Source organism: Belonocnema kinseyi, chromosome 7 (genome assembly GCF_010883055.1).
Source record: "Belonocnema kinseyi isolate 2016_QV_RU_SX_M_011 chromosome 7, B_treatae_v1, whole genome shotgun sequence".
NCBI classification, from domain to species: Eukaryota; Metazoa; Arthropoda; class Insecta; order Hymenoptera; family Cynipidae; genus Belonocnema; species Belonocnema kinseyi.
The window spans coordinates 99,790,091-99,805,769 of record NC_046663.1 but is presented as its reverse complement, the minus strand read 5'-3'; the positions used below and the strand labels follow the sequence as shown (position 1 = coordinate 99,805,769).

The following is a 15,679-nucleotide window of genomic DNA, read 5'->3' as shown; positions in this document are numbered from 1 at the left end:
TGAAAAATCTCTATCCCATCCACACACTACTCCTTTCCCCTGCCGAGTGAGTCACGCCTACCCCGAAAGGAAAATGGCTTAATGGTGTAATAATAATAATAAAAAAAGTGACGTTCAAAATGACTGTAAGAATTTTTATACCAAAAAATGTGACTAGTCAAAAAAAATCACTGTCATTTTAACGGTTCAAAATTACAGCATTTTAAGTATTGCGAGAAACTTTGTGAACCTTTAAATTTTCATTAGTCGAAACACTTTGAAAATTAAATGCTTTCTAATCGGGAGCTTTCAAACATTACAAAAAGCACGAATTATGATATACGGGAAATATCCCGGTGCAATATTTCTCTCCCGGTTTTAACCCACCCTGTATTATTAGTTTAACTACTAAAGTGTTAATAAGCATTGATTTACATGTTTATTTAACTTATACTATTTTTTTGTCGCCTACTTTTTAAACAAAAATTCACCTTTCTCATTTTTTAGAGACAATACGTACCATGATGTCTGTAAGCTCATATTCTAAACTTTTGAAAATTACACAGGCCGACAAAACTTGGTTTTTTTGCACCCAAAGACCGGAATAGGTGACCCTGAAGGACTTTAGAATCCACTGTCCAAGTTTTTCCTATACGTCCGAATTTCGAGAAATCGTAACCAAAACGAAAAAATTGCTACTTTCAGGGTTTGTTGTTCATAAAGGTTCAGCAAAACTCAAAAAAAGGAAGGCACCAAAACTTTATAAATGTAACGGTTACACTGAACTGGTTAGTGTGCCATACCTCGTGGGAAAAAAATCGGCTCGGGACGATCCAAAAAATCCTTCAGGGTCACTTAATTCGGCCTTTGTCTACAAATGTTGTCGACCTGTGTAATGGTTAATCCCTTGACTAAACTAAAACTTGCTTTTGAAGAAAGAATTTTCCATTGCCTTTTAAACGTTAGTCGATTCTAAACAGAAAAGCTGACTCCTACACAAAGGGAGAATGAAGTTTAGCCAACTTTCTACACCTACTGTTTGGAATGACTTGTAATTATAGTTCAATTGCGAGCTCAAGTAGCAGTTATTCACACTTTCAGTTCTATATAGAGATCATCCAGTCCGTGGCTAAACGTGCACTACGTTAAAAATGTACAACATTAGCATCTACATATTACATGTAGAGAAGGTTGTTGAACCAACGAGAATGAGTCGTGAAGACCGTTTAACCCTTGAACTTCCCCTATAACACTTGTATCTGCGGAGATAAGTTTAATTTTAATTAATCATCACTTTTCATGTTAAACTGGCGCTTGCGCTGCCTGCTTGTTGATGGAATCATCCACGGTTTAATTAGCACAGCGTCCCTGGTGTGAAACGAATCTCGGAATTAAAAGAAGCTGCGTCGTTATTATCCTTTTATAGTCTCTAAAGAAAAAGTACGTTTTCATCAAGGACCGAATCCATTTCAAATCGTGTAGGTCGCCGGGTGACATGTTCAGTGGATTTTTGCTTGGCAGTGAAGTATGTTTTTGAACTTGGAAAATGAGGAGACACGTATTTTGTTTTTAATTAACATTGTGACATTTTAAAATTGTTTACGAGTATCTTAAAATTTTAAGGGTAAATCAAGTTTTTGCAATTTTTAAGATATGCAGGTTTTCTAGTTTCAGTTTATACAGTCTTTTGCAATTTTTTTAAATAAAAAAAAATACTATGGTAACGTTATTCCAATTTTTGAAGAAAAAAAGAAAAAAAATGCCCTCTTTTTCCCCGAAATTGTTAGCTACCGTAGGTCTAGGTACCGTACATTTTTCATTTGTTATTTTTTTTTCAGCACGGAGAGAAATTTTAAGAGGTTAATTATCAGAACTGCTACTGGATTTTATTCGTGATTTGGCGCAAGAACTCAGATCTCAGAACCCACGCTTTTGTAGCAATTATGCTTTTAAAGCATGGATTTTTTTAAACATTGCCCTTTTTTCAATTTTTAACATTTCGGGATTTTCCTTGTTCCATTTTGTAAAGTTTTTTTTCCACTTTTTCAAAAGCAAATAAATAATAAAAGTGGTAAAACTGTTTCAATTTGTTTGAAAAATTAAAACACAACATTTTCTCCAAACAGCTAGATTTTTTCGTTCGAAATTTCAGGAAATATATGTAATATGTAGTCAACTTTCAATGAATTTTAAACCTGTGGAGTAATTGATTGTTTGGAGTAATTGATATTTCAAGGAATTAACTATGTAAATAATCGGATATTAGGGAGTTATATTATTAAGCATTACAATATAAATTCATTCACTTAAAAACCCTATGCATTCAAATCTGAATCTTCGAAGCTTGAAAGCATCCAGATTGAAGCCAAAAATTTGAAGATACCTAAATTTGTATTTAATTTAATTTGATGGAATATTGGAACATTAAAAATTTACTTATAGCTTCCGAATTTTAAATACAAATAGAAAGAATTCAATTTTGAAGCCCACTGCATTTCATAACATGCACATTTTAAAAGCATATGTTAAATGATTTTATGGTTTCAAATGCTGCAAAATTGTAAGGCTGAAGCCTCAGAACTTTTACATTTTACTACTCCAGTAATTAAATGAATGAAATGGCATCAACATCTGAACTCATATCAAATGTTCAATTATAGAATTTATGTAAGGCTTTAAACCATCAAATTATAAAAGATGTTCAAATTTCACGCAGTCTTGAAAGTTCATGACATTTGAAGATTTCAAGTATCAAATGTCTTTCAAATTTCAATCCACAGAATTTTATTATATCCGAAATTTAAAGATTTTGAATTTAAAATGCATGAGCTACCCACAGTTTCAAACTTCAAAGCTAAAAGTCAAGCAAGATAGCTCAAACGGTATTATAATCTAAAAGTTATAAAAAAGGAACCAAACTGAAAAGACAAGAAGAATAGAAAAAGTGACATATAAAAATACGTTACAGTATCAAATTACTCGTCATTGAAAACCAAAATTAGCATCGTTTTTTGTTCTTTACAAATTTCAAAAATTTACCCCATTTAGGGATTGAAAAGACCCAAGTAAAAATAAAATAAAAAAAGGAAATACCACTAATTATAAAAGAATTTTTGTAGTATTTTTTGTATAAAATAAACCTTACAAAAGTGATATTTTCTATTTTTTAATTTTGTTTGGATCTTCTTAACCCCTTAATAGGGGTAATTTTTTTGAAATTTTCCAAAAACGAAAAGCAATGCTGACTTTGATTTTCTTTGCCGAGTAATTTAATACATGTAACATATTTTTATATTTTTTCCCCAGGTCGTTAGCGAGGTCCAAAAAATAGGCTAAAAAACAGCCTATTTTGGCTTCACTTTTCAAATCCTTGAAAGAAACCGATAAATATTTATATAGTCTAAAAACAACATCGAGTTCAAATCGGTCTCTAGAATCTGGAAAAAATATTGAAATGAAACTATTTCCTGAAAGTTAAAATCAAAACAGAATCATTTTCTCAACTCCGGACTACTTAAGCAGCTCGAGGCTATTATCCACTTTATGATCTTCCGCTTTTTTGTCATTTTCCAGCAGCCAGATCATCAGAGTAAAGTTCTACGACCTCGTTTCGCATCATCCATACAAAAAGGATGCACCAGAAGAACGTCGTCACTGGTCGCTCTATTTTCTAGAGACTAAGATCGACATTTATCGATAGCGCAATAAAATTTCATCCATGGGGATAGCAGCCGCTTTACGTACGCATTGAAGGTCCTCTCTAGGTTACTGGGTACGATAAAAGTTCTAACAATAAGAGCCGGCCACGCGGTCATATTAACTGAACATTGTGCTCGACACGCAACAGCTGTTGAAAGCGATACTCCCGCTCGATGAAGGAAATCACGGTTCCATTTAACACAATTAGAGCTGGGGATTCATGTCCACCAAGTTGGGTAACTTCTCTCATTCCCTCGCTGACTAAGCCATAACTAACACGACTGATGCAGAAACTAACGCTGCCATTATTCTGGCTCCAAACCAGTGCGTGAGTGTGCATACCATCCCATTTGCTCTACACTTGAATCGAATGTCTGTCCAGTAATTGCGAAGGAAATGAGATCAAGTTTAAGTGATTGCGAGCAGAGCATCACCCGAAGAGGGTAGACACACACGATTGCCTGGCAAAACGTACAACGCTTTAACAACTACATTCTCCAAAATACAAAGGTGAACCTGAATAAAAACTGTTCAACCGTCATGAGTAAAATATCTTGAGTGCGATATCTTATTGGTCGCCTGAGAGTACCCCGTTGCAGAAAAAAAAGATGGAAAATGTAAAACGTTTTAACGAAAAATAGGGAATGCTGGATGAAAAAGTAGGAGATAAGAAAATCGGATCAAAATCATCGGTATACCGGTTTTGTATTCTAAGATGGATTCTGTCATTTCGTTACAAAATTTGGATTCCTTCTATTTTGGATGACTTCAAAGCTTAAGATACAAAGCTTCGAAGCATATAAATTTCAAGTCAGAGAATTTGGAAACATCCAGTTTTGAAAAACATATAAATAATACGACATCTAAATTAGAAGTTACACATTTTTATAAATTAAAAATTTCAAAGTTCTTACCTGAAAAGCATTTATTTTGGAGGCCATTCGTGGGAATAATCAGGCTTTAATCAAAATTTTAAAGCGTTAAAATTTGAAGCATCCAGATTTGAAGCCAATCGTTGTAGACTTCAATTTTGTTACATTTTAAACGTTCAACTTCAATTGCTTCAATCAAGTTAAACTTTTACAGTGCCTTTAAACAATATAAATAATTAATCAATAGAATGGGTAAATTTGTTAAAATTTCAATTGAAATGAAAAGTTTGCCATAAACTTTGAATCTTAAAGTTTGCGATTCTTTCTAAAATCATAGCTACTTAACCATTTGAATGGATATTAAGCTAAGGAATATATTAAAATTGAAAAGTATAACAAACTAAATAATAATCTTTTAAGTAAAAGCTTTCAATTTTTAAAGAAACAGGCCGCACAGTCCATATGGGATAAAATATAGGGACAATTGGGTACTTTTTGTCACGCTAAAAGGGTACTTTTTTCGCGCTTAAATGATACAAAATTCGGAATAAATTCATATGATTTAAAAACATTTCAAGCGACAATTCAAAAGAATTCAAATGAATTAAAAAAAAATTCCACCGATTTCCGTAAAATTGGAATGAATTTAGAGGAATTTAAGGTAAACGAGAAGAATTTTATGAAATTTATAAAAGTTCAAGGTGGATTAAAAAATAAAATGAGTCGAAAACAATGTAAAAATATTTAAAGAAACCTAATTGAATTCAGTAACTTTGAAATGTGCTTAGAAAAATGGAAGGGAACTCAAAAGAAATGATTAAATGACTAAGAATTCAAGGTGAGGTTAACAAACTTCAGGATCAATTAAATACAAACTTTAAACAATTTTTTTTTAATCTATTGAAGTAAGTACACTTGAATTCAGGATAAATTAATAAGAATTCAGGGTGAATTCCAAAAAATAATCTCAAAACTATTCAAATCTTTCAAACCCTAGTAACTTCTAATAAAAAGTGACTTGTAACTACAAAACAATTCAAAAGAATTTTATGAATTGGACAGTTTTTGTAATCGAAAAAATCCATTTATTAAAGTCAAATTTGAGTAAATTTAGAGGAATACAAGGGAAATCAGAGGAATTTGATAAAATTTAGAAAAAATCAAATTGATTTTTTTTAAATCAAGTCAATTAAAAACAATTCAGAATATTAATAATGCATTGAATTTAGTAACTTTGAAATGAGTTTAGAAATATTAAAAGGACATTCAAAAGAATTTAATGAAATTTCTAAGGGTTTGAGGTGAGTTTAAAAGACTTAAATTAAACAAAAACTTTAAAAATCCATTGAATTGATTGAAATTAAGTGAATTCAAAATAATCTAGGATACGTTAGTAAGAATTCAGGGCGAATTCCAAATGATTTGCAAAAAATTGAAATATTAAAATTCCTTAACATTACTAAACCCTTTAAAATCCCTTTAAATTGTTTAAATCCCTTTAAAATGCTTTGGAATCTTTTAAAATGCCCTAAACTAGTTCAAAGTTCTTTAAATTCGTTCAAATTATTGCAATAAGTAAAAATGGTATGGAAATATTTTTTAATTTCTTAACATATTTCAAATCCTTTGAAATTCCAATAAATTACCAAAATCAATTAAAAATTTCTTTTCAATCTTTTTGAAAACCCTTACAATTTTCTAAAGCCTTATCCGAAATTTTTTCAAAAGCTTTGAAATTCCTCCAAATTAATAAAATTAACTAATAAATCCTTGGAATTTTTCTAAATTCCCTAAAATATTGCAAATTAAAATCTCTTGAAGTGATTTAGAAGTCTTATAAATACCTTAAACTTTTACATATCCCTTCAAATTATTGAAATCTATCAAAAATTTCTCGGAATCTTTAAAAATACCTTGAAATATTTCAAAAAGATTATAAAAAATTCAGAAATAGGTATAGACGTGCATTGAATATTGATTAACCCGTGAGTTAATTTATTTAAAGGAAAGTGACTAATAGTGGCTGTGTGGCAGTTCTGATTATTTTTTACATTAACTCTTACAAAAATGTCCTCACTTTTTCTATGTTTTTCGAATTGCCTGACTCTTGGAAGCTTTGGTTTTATTATAAATTTTTTTAAAGTTCCGTTAATGGCTGAAAAAAAGATACCATAGGAACCAAATCTTGAAAATGGAGTACTTTACTGAATATAGGATACAATGGGGAATACAGGGACGCGTTTCTGAGACTTGAAGGAATTCAAATGTTATTGTTTTCAAATATTTTGAACATTAATTAATTAATTACTTTACGTTAAAAGATGGAAATTTGAAGCCAGAAGTTTCTCAATCTTTTAAATCAGACGTTTAAAAAGCCATAGAACTTTTAATTAACATTTGTTGTCAATTCTAAATTATTTAATTTCAATACTTACTCAAATACTATACTCAAAGCCTTCGTATTAATTAACAAAAAACGGCGAGATTTATCTTCTTAAAACTATTTCTGCTACCTGAAAATAGAAAAAATACAAATTTGCGACTTAATTTTGATAAATCTTCTGAAAAATTTCTTCCTGATTTTTAAATTGTTGAAAAATGAGGAAATTCTAGAGGACTAGGATACAATATTCGAAACGAAAAATTGGAATGAAACTGAAAACCACTCCACGAGGGAGAATGAGAAGATCAAGATATTTACGATTGCTTTCAAAAATAAACATTTATTTCAAAATTAATGCTTATGAGCTGTATCCTAAAATCTAAGATCTCTATACCTACGCGTCGAAAGTGTTCATTTAGTAGGTATATTCTTAGGATTTTCTCTCGAGGGCATTCTCTTAAGTTGTGTACAAGTCTGTATGGTACCTTAATGGACTGCGATAGCAAAGACACTTGCTATTCGATTTCATTATTCACTGTGACATGATTTTCACACGATTATATACATTAGAAATGAGATTTCTTCACTGGGATCTACTCGATGCATTCGCGCTGATTAACGAGCTCAAGTTATGTTTAAAACTCGGAGCTTAAATCACTAAGTAACATACGGAGAATGCACTGCATTAGGAATGATCAAAAATTGTTGGCACATTCCACAAAGCTAAAGTTTGGCTCTAAAATTCTGTCAAAAAAATTCTGAAACTCAATTCACAAATCTCACTATTTTGTATTGAATATTTCAAAAATATTAAGATAAATTATATCGGCCACTATCCTCAAACTATTGGGTAGCAGTTTCAAACTTCAATAGAATATTGAAGAAAAAACATAGAATAACCAATGAATTTTGATCATATTCAAATAACATTGTTAGAAATGAATTCCAATAGTGATATTTCTGTTTCCTTGTCAAAAAACTTGAGTAATAATGAAAATCAAGAGGTACCTCTTCTTATGTTACTTCGAGATAATTATTTTAGTCCATTGATTTCGAAATAAAGAACTTGACGAGTTCAGCATCGATTAGATCGAGAGTGAATTAACTTTAAAATGACAGTACCCTAAATGTCGATATCACATTCATGGTAAGTGCTGTTAGGTCTATAACTTTAAGTAAGACGAACCTCAGCAGCTTCTTTCGCGGATTGTACCAGTTCTTCAAACGAAGTATCTAAGCATTGTCGCAGTTCCGCGTAACTAACAACGAGGACACTTTGTTCGTCCCGTGACATCAAGCAGATCTGAAACGAAAAAAGGAAATTAACATGGTAAGAATCGCAATTTTATAGAATCCCAAATTGGAACTCACTTTAGAGATCAAAAATAGTATCAATAATCCAGATCTCACTAGAGTTCTAAAGAGTTTATGTGACCGGGAATATGTCCGGGAGCACGGAAATATGACCGAGAATTTCTTTGATGAATGTGCTCTTCGGGAATTTATGAGAATTAAAAATAAGAATTTGTTCGTAACGTTTGAAAAGCGAATCTTGTAGTTTATAAAATTATTTTTAGTTATTATATGCGACTGAGTTATAGAATTTGACATGCAAAAATATGCTTCAACGTTTGATGCAGAGTTTTAGGAATGTTATGGTTTTAAACGGTTTATTATAAACATAAGAATGTTCTACGTGTTAGAGTTAGACTATATTAATATTTAGAAGTAGTATTTGAAACGCAAATATATTCTTGAATATTTGATACAGAGTTTAAAAATGGTTATAGTTTTAAAAATTTCATCATAAAAATAAGGCTGTTCTATGTATTAAGACTATATAGTTCCTATGTTGAAAAGGGATCTTGTACTTTGTACAAATATATTGTAATTATTGCTTCTGTGTGCTTGAGTTATAACTTAAACCGTGATAATATTCTTAAAAGTGTAAGATTAGGCTTTAGAATTTTTAATATTACTTTCAAACATAAGACTATTCTACGTGTTAAGACTACAGTTTCTATCTCTCAAAAATAATTGTTCTTCGGACAATTAGTATACGTATGAGGTCATTATTTCTTTTTATGATCGAGTTCTAAAACTTCAAGTTAAAAATACCATATTCGTAAAAGTTTCAAAATATTTAGATTAGAACATAGACTATTTTAACTTGTTATAAAATAAACTACTTAAAAACAATAAAACCGATTTTTTCAAAACCTAAAATTGTAATATTAGCGTATTGAATATAAATAGAAATTTAAATATTATTTAAATTCTTAAAAAGTCATTACTTAATATTCGATGAAAGTAGAATACAAATATAATTAAATAATTTATAAATATATATATATTTAAAGGCCTAATAATACTTATCTAACATTTTCGCATTAATTAATTTTTATGTTTTAATTTAATATGTCGGCTATAAAGGAATTTTGATATTGAATTTCGATAAGACTAAACTTTTTTTCCAAATTTTATTTATGGAACTTTTATTAGTGCAATTCATGGTTGTAGGAAATAAATTTACAATATTATAAGGTTTAAAGACAAAGAAAATATTGGTGAAGGCAAAATTCTCTTAAAGGTATCACAGTTTATACAGGATAAAATAAAGGGACCAAATGTCAAGCTCATGGGGTACTTTTTTCGCGCTCAAAGAGTAAAAAATTCAGGATAAATGCATAAGACTTCGAAACAAAAGAATTAAAATGGATATGAAAAAATTCTAAAAATCAAAGAAACTCGATCGATTTTCGTAAAATTTTAATGAATTTAGAGGAATTTAAGGGAAACGAGAATAATTCAATGAAATTCATAAAAAAATCAAAGTGAATTAAAAAATTCAAATTAATTGAAAACAATTTGAAAATATGAAATAAAAAAATAATTGAGATCCGTAGCTCTAAAACTATGTAAGAAAAATTCAAGGGAATTAAAAAAAACTTCAGGATTAATTAAATAATTTTTTTTTACTTTCCAAAAATTCATTAAATTAAGTAAAATTAAGTTAATTTAGAAAAGTTAAAGTGAATTTTTAAAAAATCAAGAGAATTCCCAAAATTGATTTCAAATGTTTAAAAAATATTCGAAACACTCCTAATTTTCAACAAAAAAATTGACTAATGAATACACAGCAATTAAAATTAATTCAAATTAATTGGAAAACTAAAAATGAAAAGAAAAAATCCATTTATTTAAGTAAAATTTGAGTACATTTGGAGGAATGTAAGGGAGGAAATCGGTGAAATTTCTTTAAAAAATCAAGCTAAATTTGAAAAGCAAGCAAGTCAATTGAAAAAATTCAAAAATATAAAAAATTCATTGAATTCATTAAGTTTTTACTTAATTTAGACAAATGAAAAGGTCATTCAAAAGAATTTGACAAAATGCCTACGAATTTAAGGTTAGTTTAGAAGACTTCAAGATGAATTGAGCAAAAAAAATTTTTTTTTAATCTATTGAATTAAGTAAAATTGATTGAATTTAGAAGAATTTGAAAGAATTTAAAAGAATTAAGGCTAAATTAATAAGAATTAAGGGTGAATGTCAAATAAATTTCAAAAAATTTTGAAAATCCCTTCCAATCTTTGAAATCCTATGATATCTCTTACTTCTTGTAAAAAAATTCTATGAAATCCATTACAATAATAAAAACTCTTAAAATTACTCAAACCCTTAGAAATCCATTGAAATTATTTAAACCTCTTAAAAATACCTTGGAGTATTTTAAAATAACCTAAAATATTTCAAATCCATTAAAATATTTTTAAATCACTTACAATTTTTTTAAGATCTTGAAAATGCCAAGGAATTTGAAAAAATTAAATTAAGTAAAATTGAGTAAATTTAGAAGAATTGAAGTGAATTAAAAAACTCAAAAGAATTCAAAAAGATTTAAAATAATTCAGGGAAAATTAATAAGAATTTCGAATCTTTTCGAATCTTATAAACCCTGCAAAATACCTAACTACTCGAGAATAAAATCTTTAAAATCCATTAAAATATGATAAAATTCCGTGAAATTCTATGGTGATGTTTCCTAAAATCTATTAAAATACATTGAGAGCTTCAAATCCTTTAAGATAATTAAAATCCTCGGAAATATTATAAAATAACGTGAAATCTTTTTAAATATCTCAAAACCTTATAGGTCCCGTAAAATTCTTCTGTATCTTTCGAAATTCTAGACAATTTTCTATCCTAAAATATTTCAAACGCTTTGACATCTCTTTAAATTAATGAAGTTAATAAAAAATTTTCTTGGAAACTTTTAAAATAACCTACAATATTGCAAATTAAAAGCTCTTGGAAATACCTTAAAAGTTTTAAAAGTAAACTAAAATTTTAAAGATCCCTTAAAATTATTGAAATTTATTCAAAATTTCTCGGAATGTTAAAAAATACTCTTTTTTCAATTCCCGGATTTACTTAAATTCCTACACAGAAGACACCCCTTTAATATATTGAAGTGCTTTTTGATATTTTGTTATCATTTGATGAAATTATGTATAAAACTTCTTAATTTAATTTCTACGAGGGTTTGCTACAAAATTTCTATTACCAAATTCCAGGTCTTTTCGAGATTTCTTTAAAAGTAATTTAAACGCAAAATTCTAAACCTCAAGCTGATAGTTTCATTTTAGAAAATTTAGAGACTTTCAGGGGGAAGAGAAAAATATGATTACAAAAGAATAATCGTAAGAAATGAGACTAATGAAACTTTGACTTTAAAATATTTTCAATAATAAAAAAATCTTTGAAAATTAATTCTTACTTTACTAATACCAATGAAATTAATCAATTTCCTTCGAACATGATCAATTTAATTTTGAAATGTTTCCATATATTAGAAATTTTTACGTATTTAACATTATTTAAAATTAAATAAGCTTACAATTTCACGGACACCCACTTCTTAGTTATTCTTCAATAAAAGAATTGATCTACGCCTAAAATATTTCATTCTAAAATGTTTAACTCATCACTTACATTACACTGTGTTACAAAAAAATTAAATTTACTTTTCACGTGATACAGTTTGTGATATTTCACCTACACCCCCAAAAATTAGATTGTATTTTTTAAATGTATTATTAAATTGTAAGCCTTATACTCTATTTTAATCCTAAATCCATAATTCAATTAATAATGAATACAAATTAATAATAATTTATTTTAGGTACGTGTGCATAATAATTCATAGTTCCACCATTTTTCAATAGATTTCCAACTTTTTACGCTTGAAAGTAGAATTACACCTCCCTTTTAACTACAGATCGTTCATTTGATCATTTTTTGAAATCCATTTATTTTTGCTGTTAATATATTGAAAGTAGGGTCAATTCCGCATGTAGTGCGTTTTTTAAATATTAAAATTGGTCTGAATTTAACTGAGTTATCGAACACTTTTTGTATGGTTTTTTTATATGATTTCTAATATTTTACTATTGGCACTATTAGAACTATTAGTTGGGAATCCAGCTGCTAATTTAGCTAAATAATCGATGATTTAGTGAAATTTAAATCAAATCTAATAAGAAAAGCTGATTACACGAGGAGTTAAATATACATTCAATATATTAACAGTAAAAAACATTGAATTAAAAAAAATTTCATTGAATTGTTGTAAAGGTTAAAAAAATCGAAACAATAGCGAAGCTATGAATTATTTTATACATGCACCTACCAGAAAACAATTTTTTGACCATAACATCAGATTTGGTGAGCGTATGAGCAACTTTACATGAAACAACACTTTTTTGTTCATTTTAAGTTTTTTTCAATTTGGAATAGCTTTTTTATATCAATTTAATTTCTTGCGAAGCCAAACAATATCAATTGTCTGTCCCTTTTAATTTCAACTTCATTTTTTTCTGAACTTGAATCTTTTCTATGTCAAATCTTATTAATTAGGAACGATTTTTAATTTGACCTATTTTCAAAATAGAAAACTGTGAAATTTTTATCTTAATGAAAGATGAGAGCTTTTTTACTATTGTTTATTCTTGAAGCTAGTCGCATTCAAATATTGTTGGAACTGGAAACTTTTTATTTTAAAATTGTGCAATTCCAAGCTTTTTTAATTTTGTAAGTTTCCAATTTTATATTTTAAACTCTTGAATGTGATTAAAATAAATGTCTGATTTTAAGTCTGTTTTAATTTAGTATATGATACATTTTTTAACGATATTTAATTTGAAATATATTGAAAATTAAACTGTTCATTTGAAAATTATACTTTGAAATAGTATAAAGGAAATATGAATTTGGTCACTTTTTAATACCTGATTGAATTTGAAATTATTTGATTTTGGATGTTTTCGACTTTAAAAATTGAAAGCAATAAGTGATACTAAGATCTAAGTGACAATAATATGGTACAATTTTTTAAGACTTTTTTTTATAAAGTCATAGAGAAACTATAAAGTCAAAAATGTACAATCCGTAGCTGGGGAATTAGGTTTTCTATGAACCAATTTTGGAGCCCCCCCCCCCCCGTTCACATCAGTTGATATGGTTATGCCCCTCTCCCCCAAGTAACACAGCCTCTAGGTAAACCCCGATTTTACGATTACACAGATTTTGTGTGTTTATAGCGAGTCAAGTTGCCAATATGCCCATATTATCTACGTGACCGTGTGGTGAATTATAAACTTCGGTAATAAATCATCAATTATTGAATTTATTTTACTAAGAAAGGTACATTTTTAACCTAAAATGGAAGTTAAACTTTTAATTTAAAAAAATTCTACCAAATAGTTGATTTTTTTACTAAATTATTGAACTTTTAAGATAAAATGAAAAGTTTTCTATACAAAAAAGTTGAATAATTAAATAAAAAATATACCATTTTTATCGAAAAGTTAATTTTATACCAAAGTAATTTTCCAACAACAACAAAAAAGTAATTTTCGACAAAACAGTTCAATTATTAAAGAGATGGATTTTCAACTAAAATTTTGAATCGTCAACCAAAACATCTAATATGAAAATAGTAGTTCAACTTTAAAATCTAGTTTTTAAATTTGTAACTAAAAAGATGAATTTTCAAACAAAAAGATTAGTTTTTTACCGAAAAAACAACTCAGTTTTAAAAAAATTAATTGAATTTTCAATTAAAAAAGATGAATTTTCAAACAAAAAGATTAATTTACTATAAAAATTGACGAATTTTCAATGAAATTTAAGATTTCTCAACCAAAATGATGAATTTTTATGAGAAAAAAAAGAATTCTGTTAGTTTAAGAAAGTATTTCAACTTTAAACCCTAGCTGTTACATTTTTGTATAAAATTGAAGAATGCTGAATCTAAAAGTTGATTTTACAACTAAAAAAGACGAATTTTCAATAAAATTCCAGAATTCCCAACCAAAATGTTGACTTTTTCAGAAAGGAAGAAATTTTTTAATTTTTAAGGAAGTAGTTTAACTTTAAAACTTACTTGTTACATTTTTAACCAAAAAGATGATTTTTTTTAAAGATTAACTTTCAACCAAAAAACAACGAATTTGTATAAAATTCAAGAATTCTAAAGCTGAAAGTTAAATTTACAACTAAAAAAGACGAATTTTCCAAAAAATTCAAGAATTATCAACCAAAAAGTCGAACTTTTTAAAAAGAATTTTTTTTTAATTTTTAAGAAATTAGTTCATATTTAAAACATAATTAGTACATTTGAACCAAAAAGATTAATTTTATACCAAAAAGCGAGTTTGTAACAAAATTCAAGAATTCTGAACCGAAAACTTGAATTTTCAACTAAAAAAGAATAATTTTTAAACAAAGATTAACCTACCATGAAAAAGACGAATTTTCAATAAAATTCAAGAATCATCGCCAAAAAATTGATTTTTTTAGAAAGAAAGACTTTTTTTTAATTTTCAAGAAAATAATTCAACTTTAATACCCAGATGTTATATTTTTAACCAAAAAGATTAATTTGTTACGAAAAAAAAAAGAAATTTGTAACAAAATTCAAGAATTCTGAACCAAAAAGTTGATTTTTTAACAGAAAATAATAATTTTCAAACAATAATATTAATTTACTACCAAAAAAGACAAATTTTTAAAAGAAATCAAGAATTCTCAACCAAAAAGTCGAACTTTTTATAAAGAAAGAATTTTTTCAATTTTTAAGAAAGTAGTTCAAATTTAAAATCTAATTGTTAAATTTTTAACAAAAAAGATTAATTTTTTACCTAAAAACGAATTTGTAACAAAATTCAAGAATTCTGAACCAAGAAGCTGAGTTTTCAATTAAAAAAGAATAATTTTTACACAAAGATTAATTTACAATAAAAAAAGACGAATTTTCATTAAAATGCAAGAATCCTCACCAAAAAAATTTAATTTTTTAGAAAGAAAGACATTTTTTAATTTTCAAGAAAATAGTTCAACTTTAATACCTAGACGTTACATTTTTAACAAAAAGATTTAAAAAAACAAATTTGTGACAAAATTCAGGAATTCTGAACCAAAAAGTGGAATTTTCAAATAAAAAAAGATTATTTTTGAATAAAAAGATTAATTTACTATCAAAGAAGACGAATTTTCAATCAAATTCAACAATTCTCAACAAAAAACTTGCATTTTTTAGAAAAAAAATGTTTGTTTTAATTTTTAAGAAAGTAGTTCAACTTCAAAACCTAGTTGTTACATTTTTAACCAAAACCATAAATTTTCAACCAAAAAGATTAATTTTCTATTAAAAAAAAAAAAAACAAAAAAAAAAGAATTCTTA

General features: G+C 27.5%; 1 protein-coding gene across 8 annotated transcripts in view; it reads right to left on the bottom strand.

Annotated features, from left to right (window-relative positions):
* The window catches only part of LOC117177307 (PAN2-PAN3 deadenylation complex subunit PAN3), an 84,379-nt gene that overhangs the window by 46,251 nt on the left and 22,449 nt on the right, over nt 1-15,679 (bottom strand). For 7 of the 8 annotated variants that reach the window (XM_033367911.1, XM_033367910.1, XM_033367912.1 and 4 more), the window contains 3 exons: nt 8,120-8,236; nt 6,986-7,063; nt 4,593-4,767 (listed from right to left, as the gene is read on the bottom strand). In XM_033367911.1, coding sequence (XP_033223802.1) covers nt 7,037-7,063; nt 8,120-8,236 — 144 coding nt within the window. In that variant the 3' untranslated portion in view covers nt 4,593-4,767; nt 6,986-7,036. Of the gene's footprint in view, nt 1-4,592; nt 4,768-6,985; nt 7,064-7,246; nt 8,237-15,679 lie in introns of those variants that run through there. The other variant, XM_033367918.1, reaches the window with a different exon arrangement.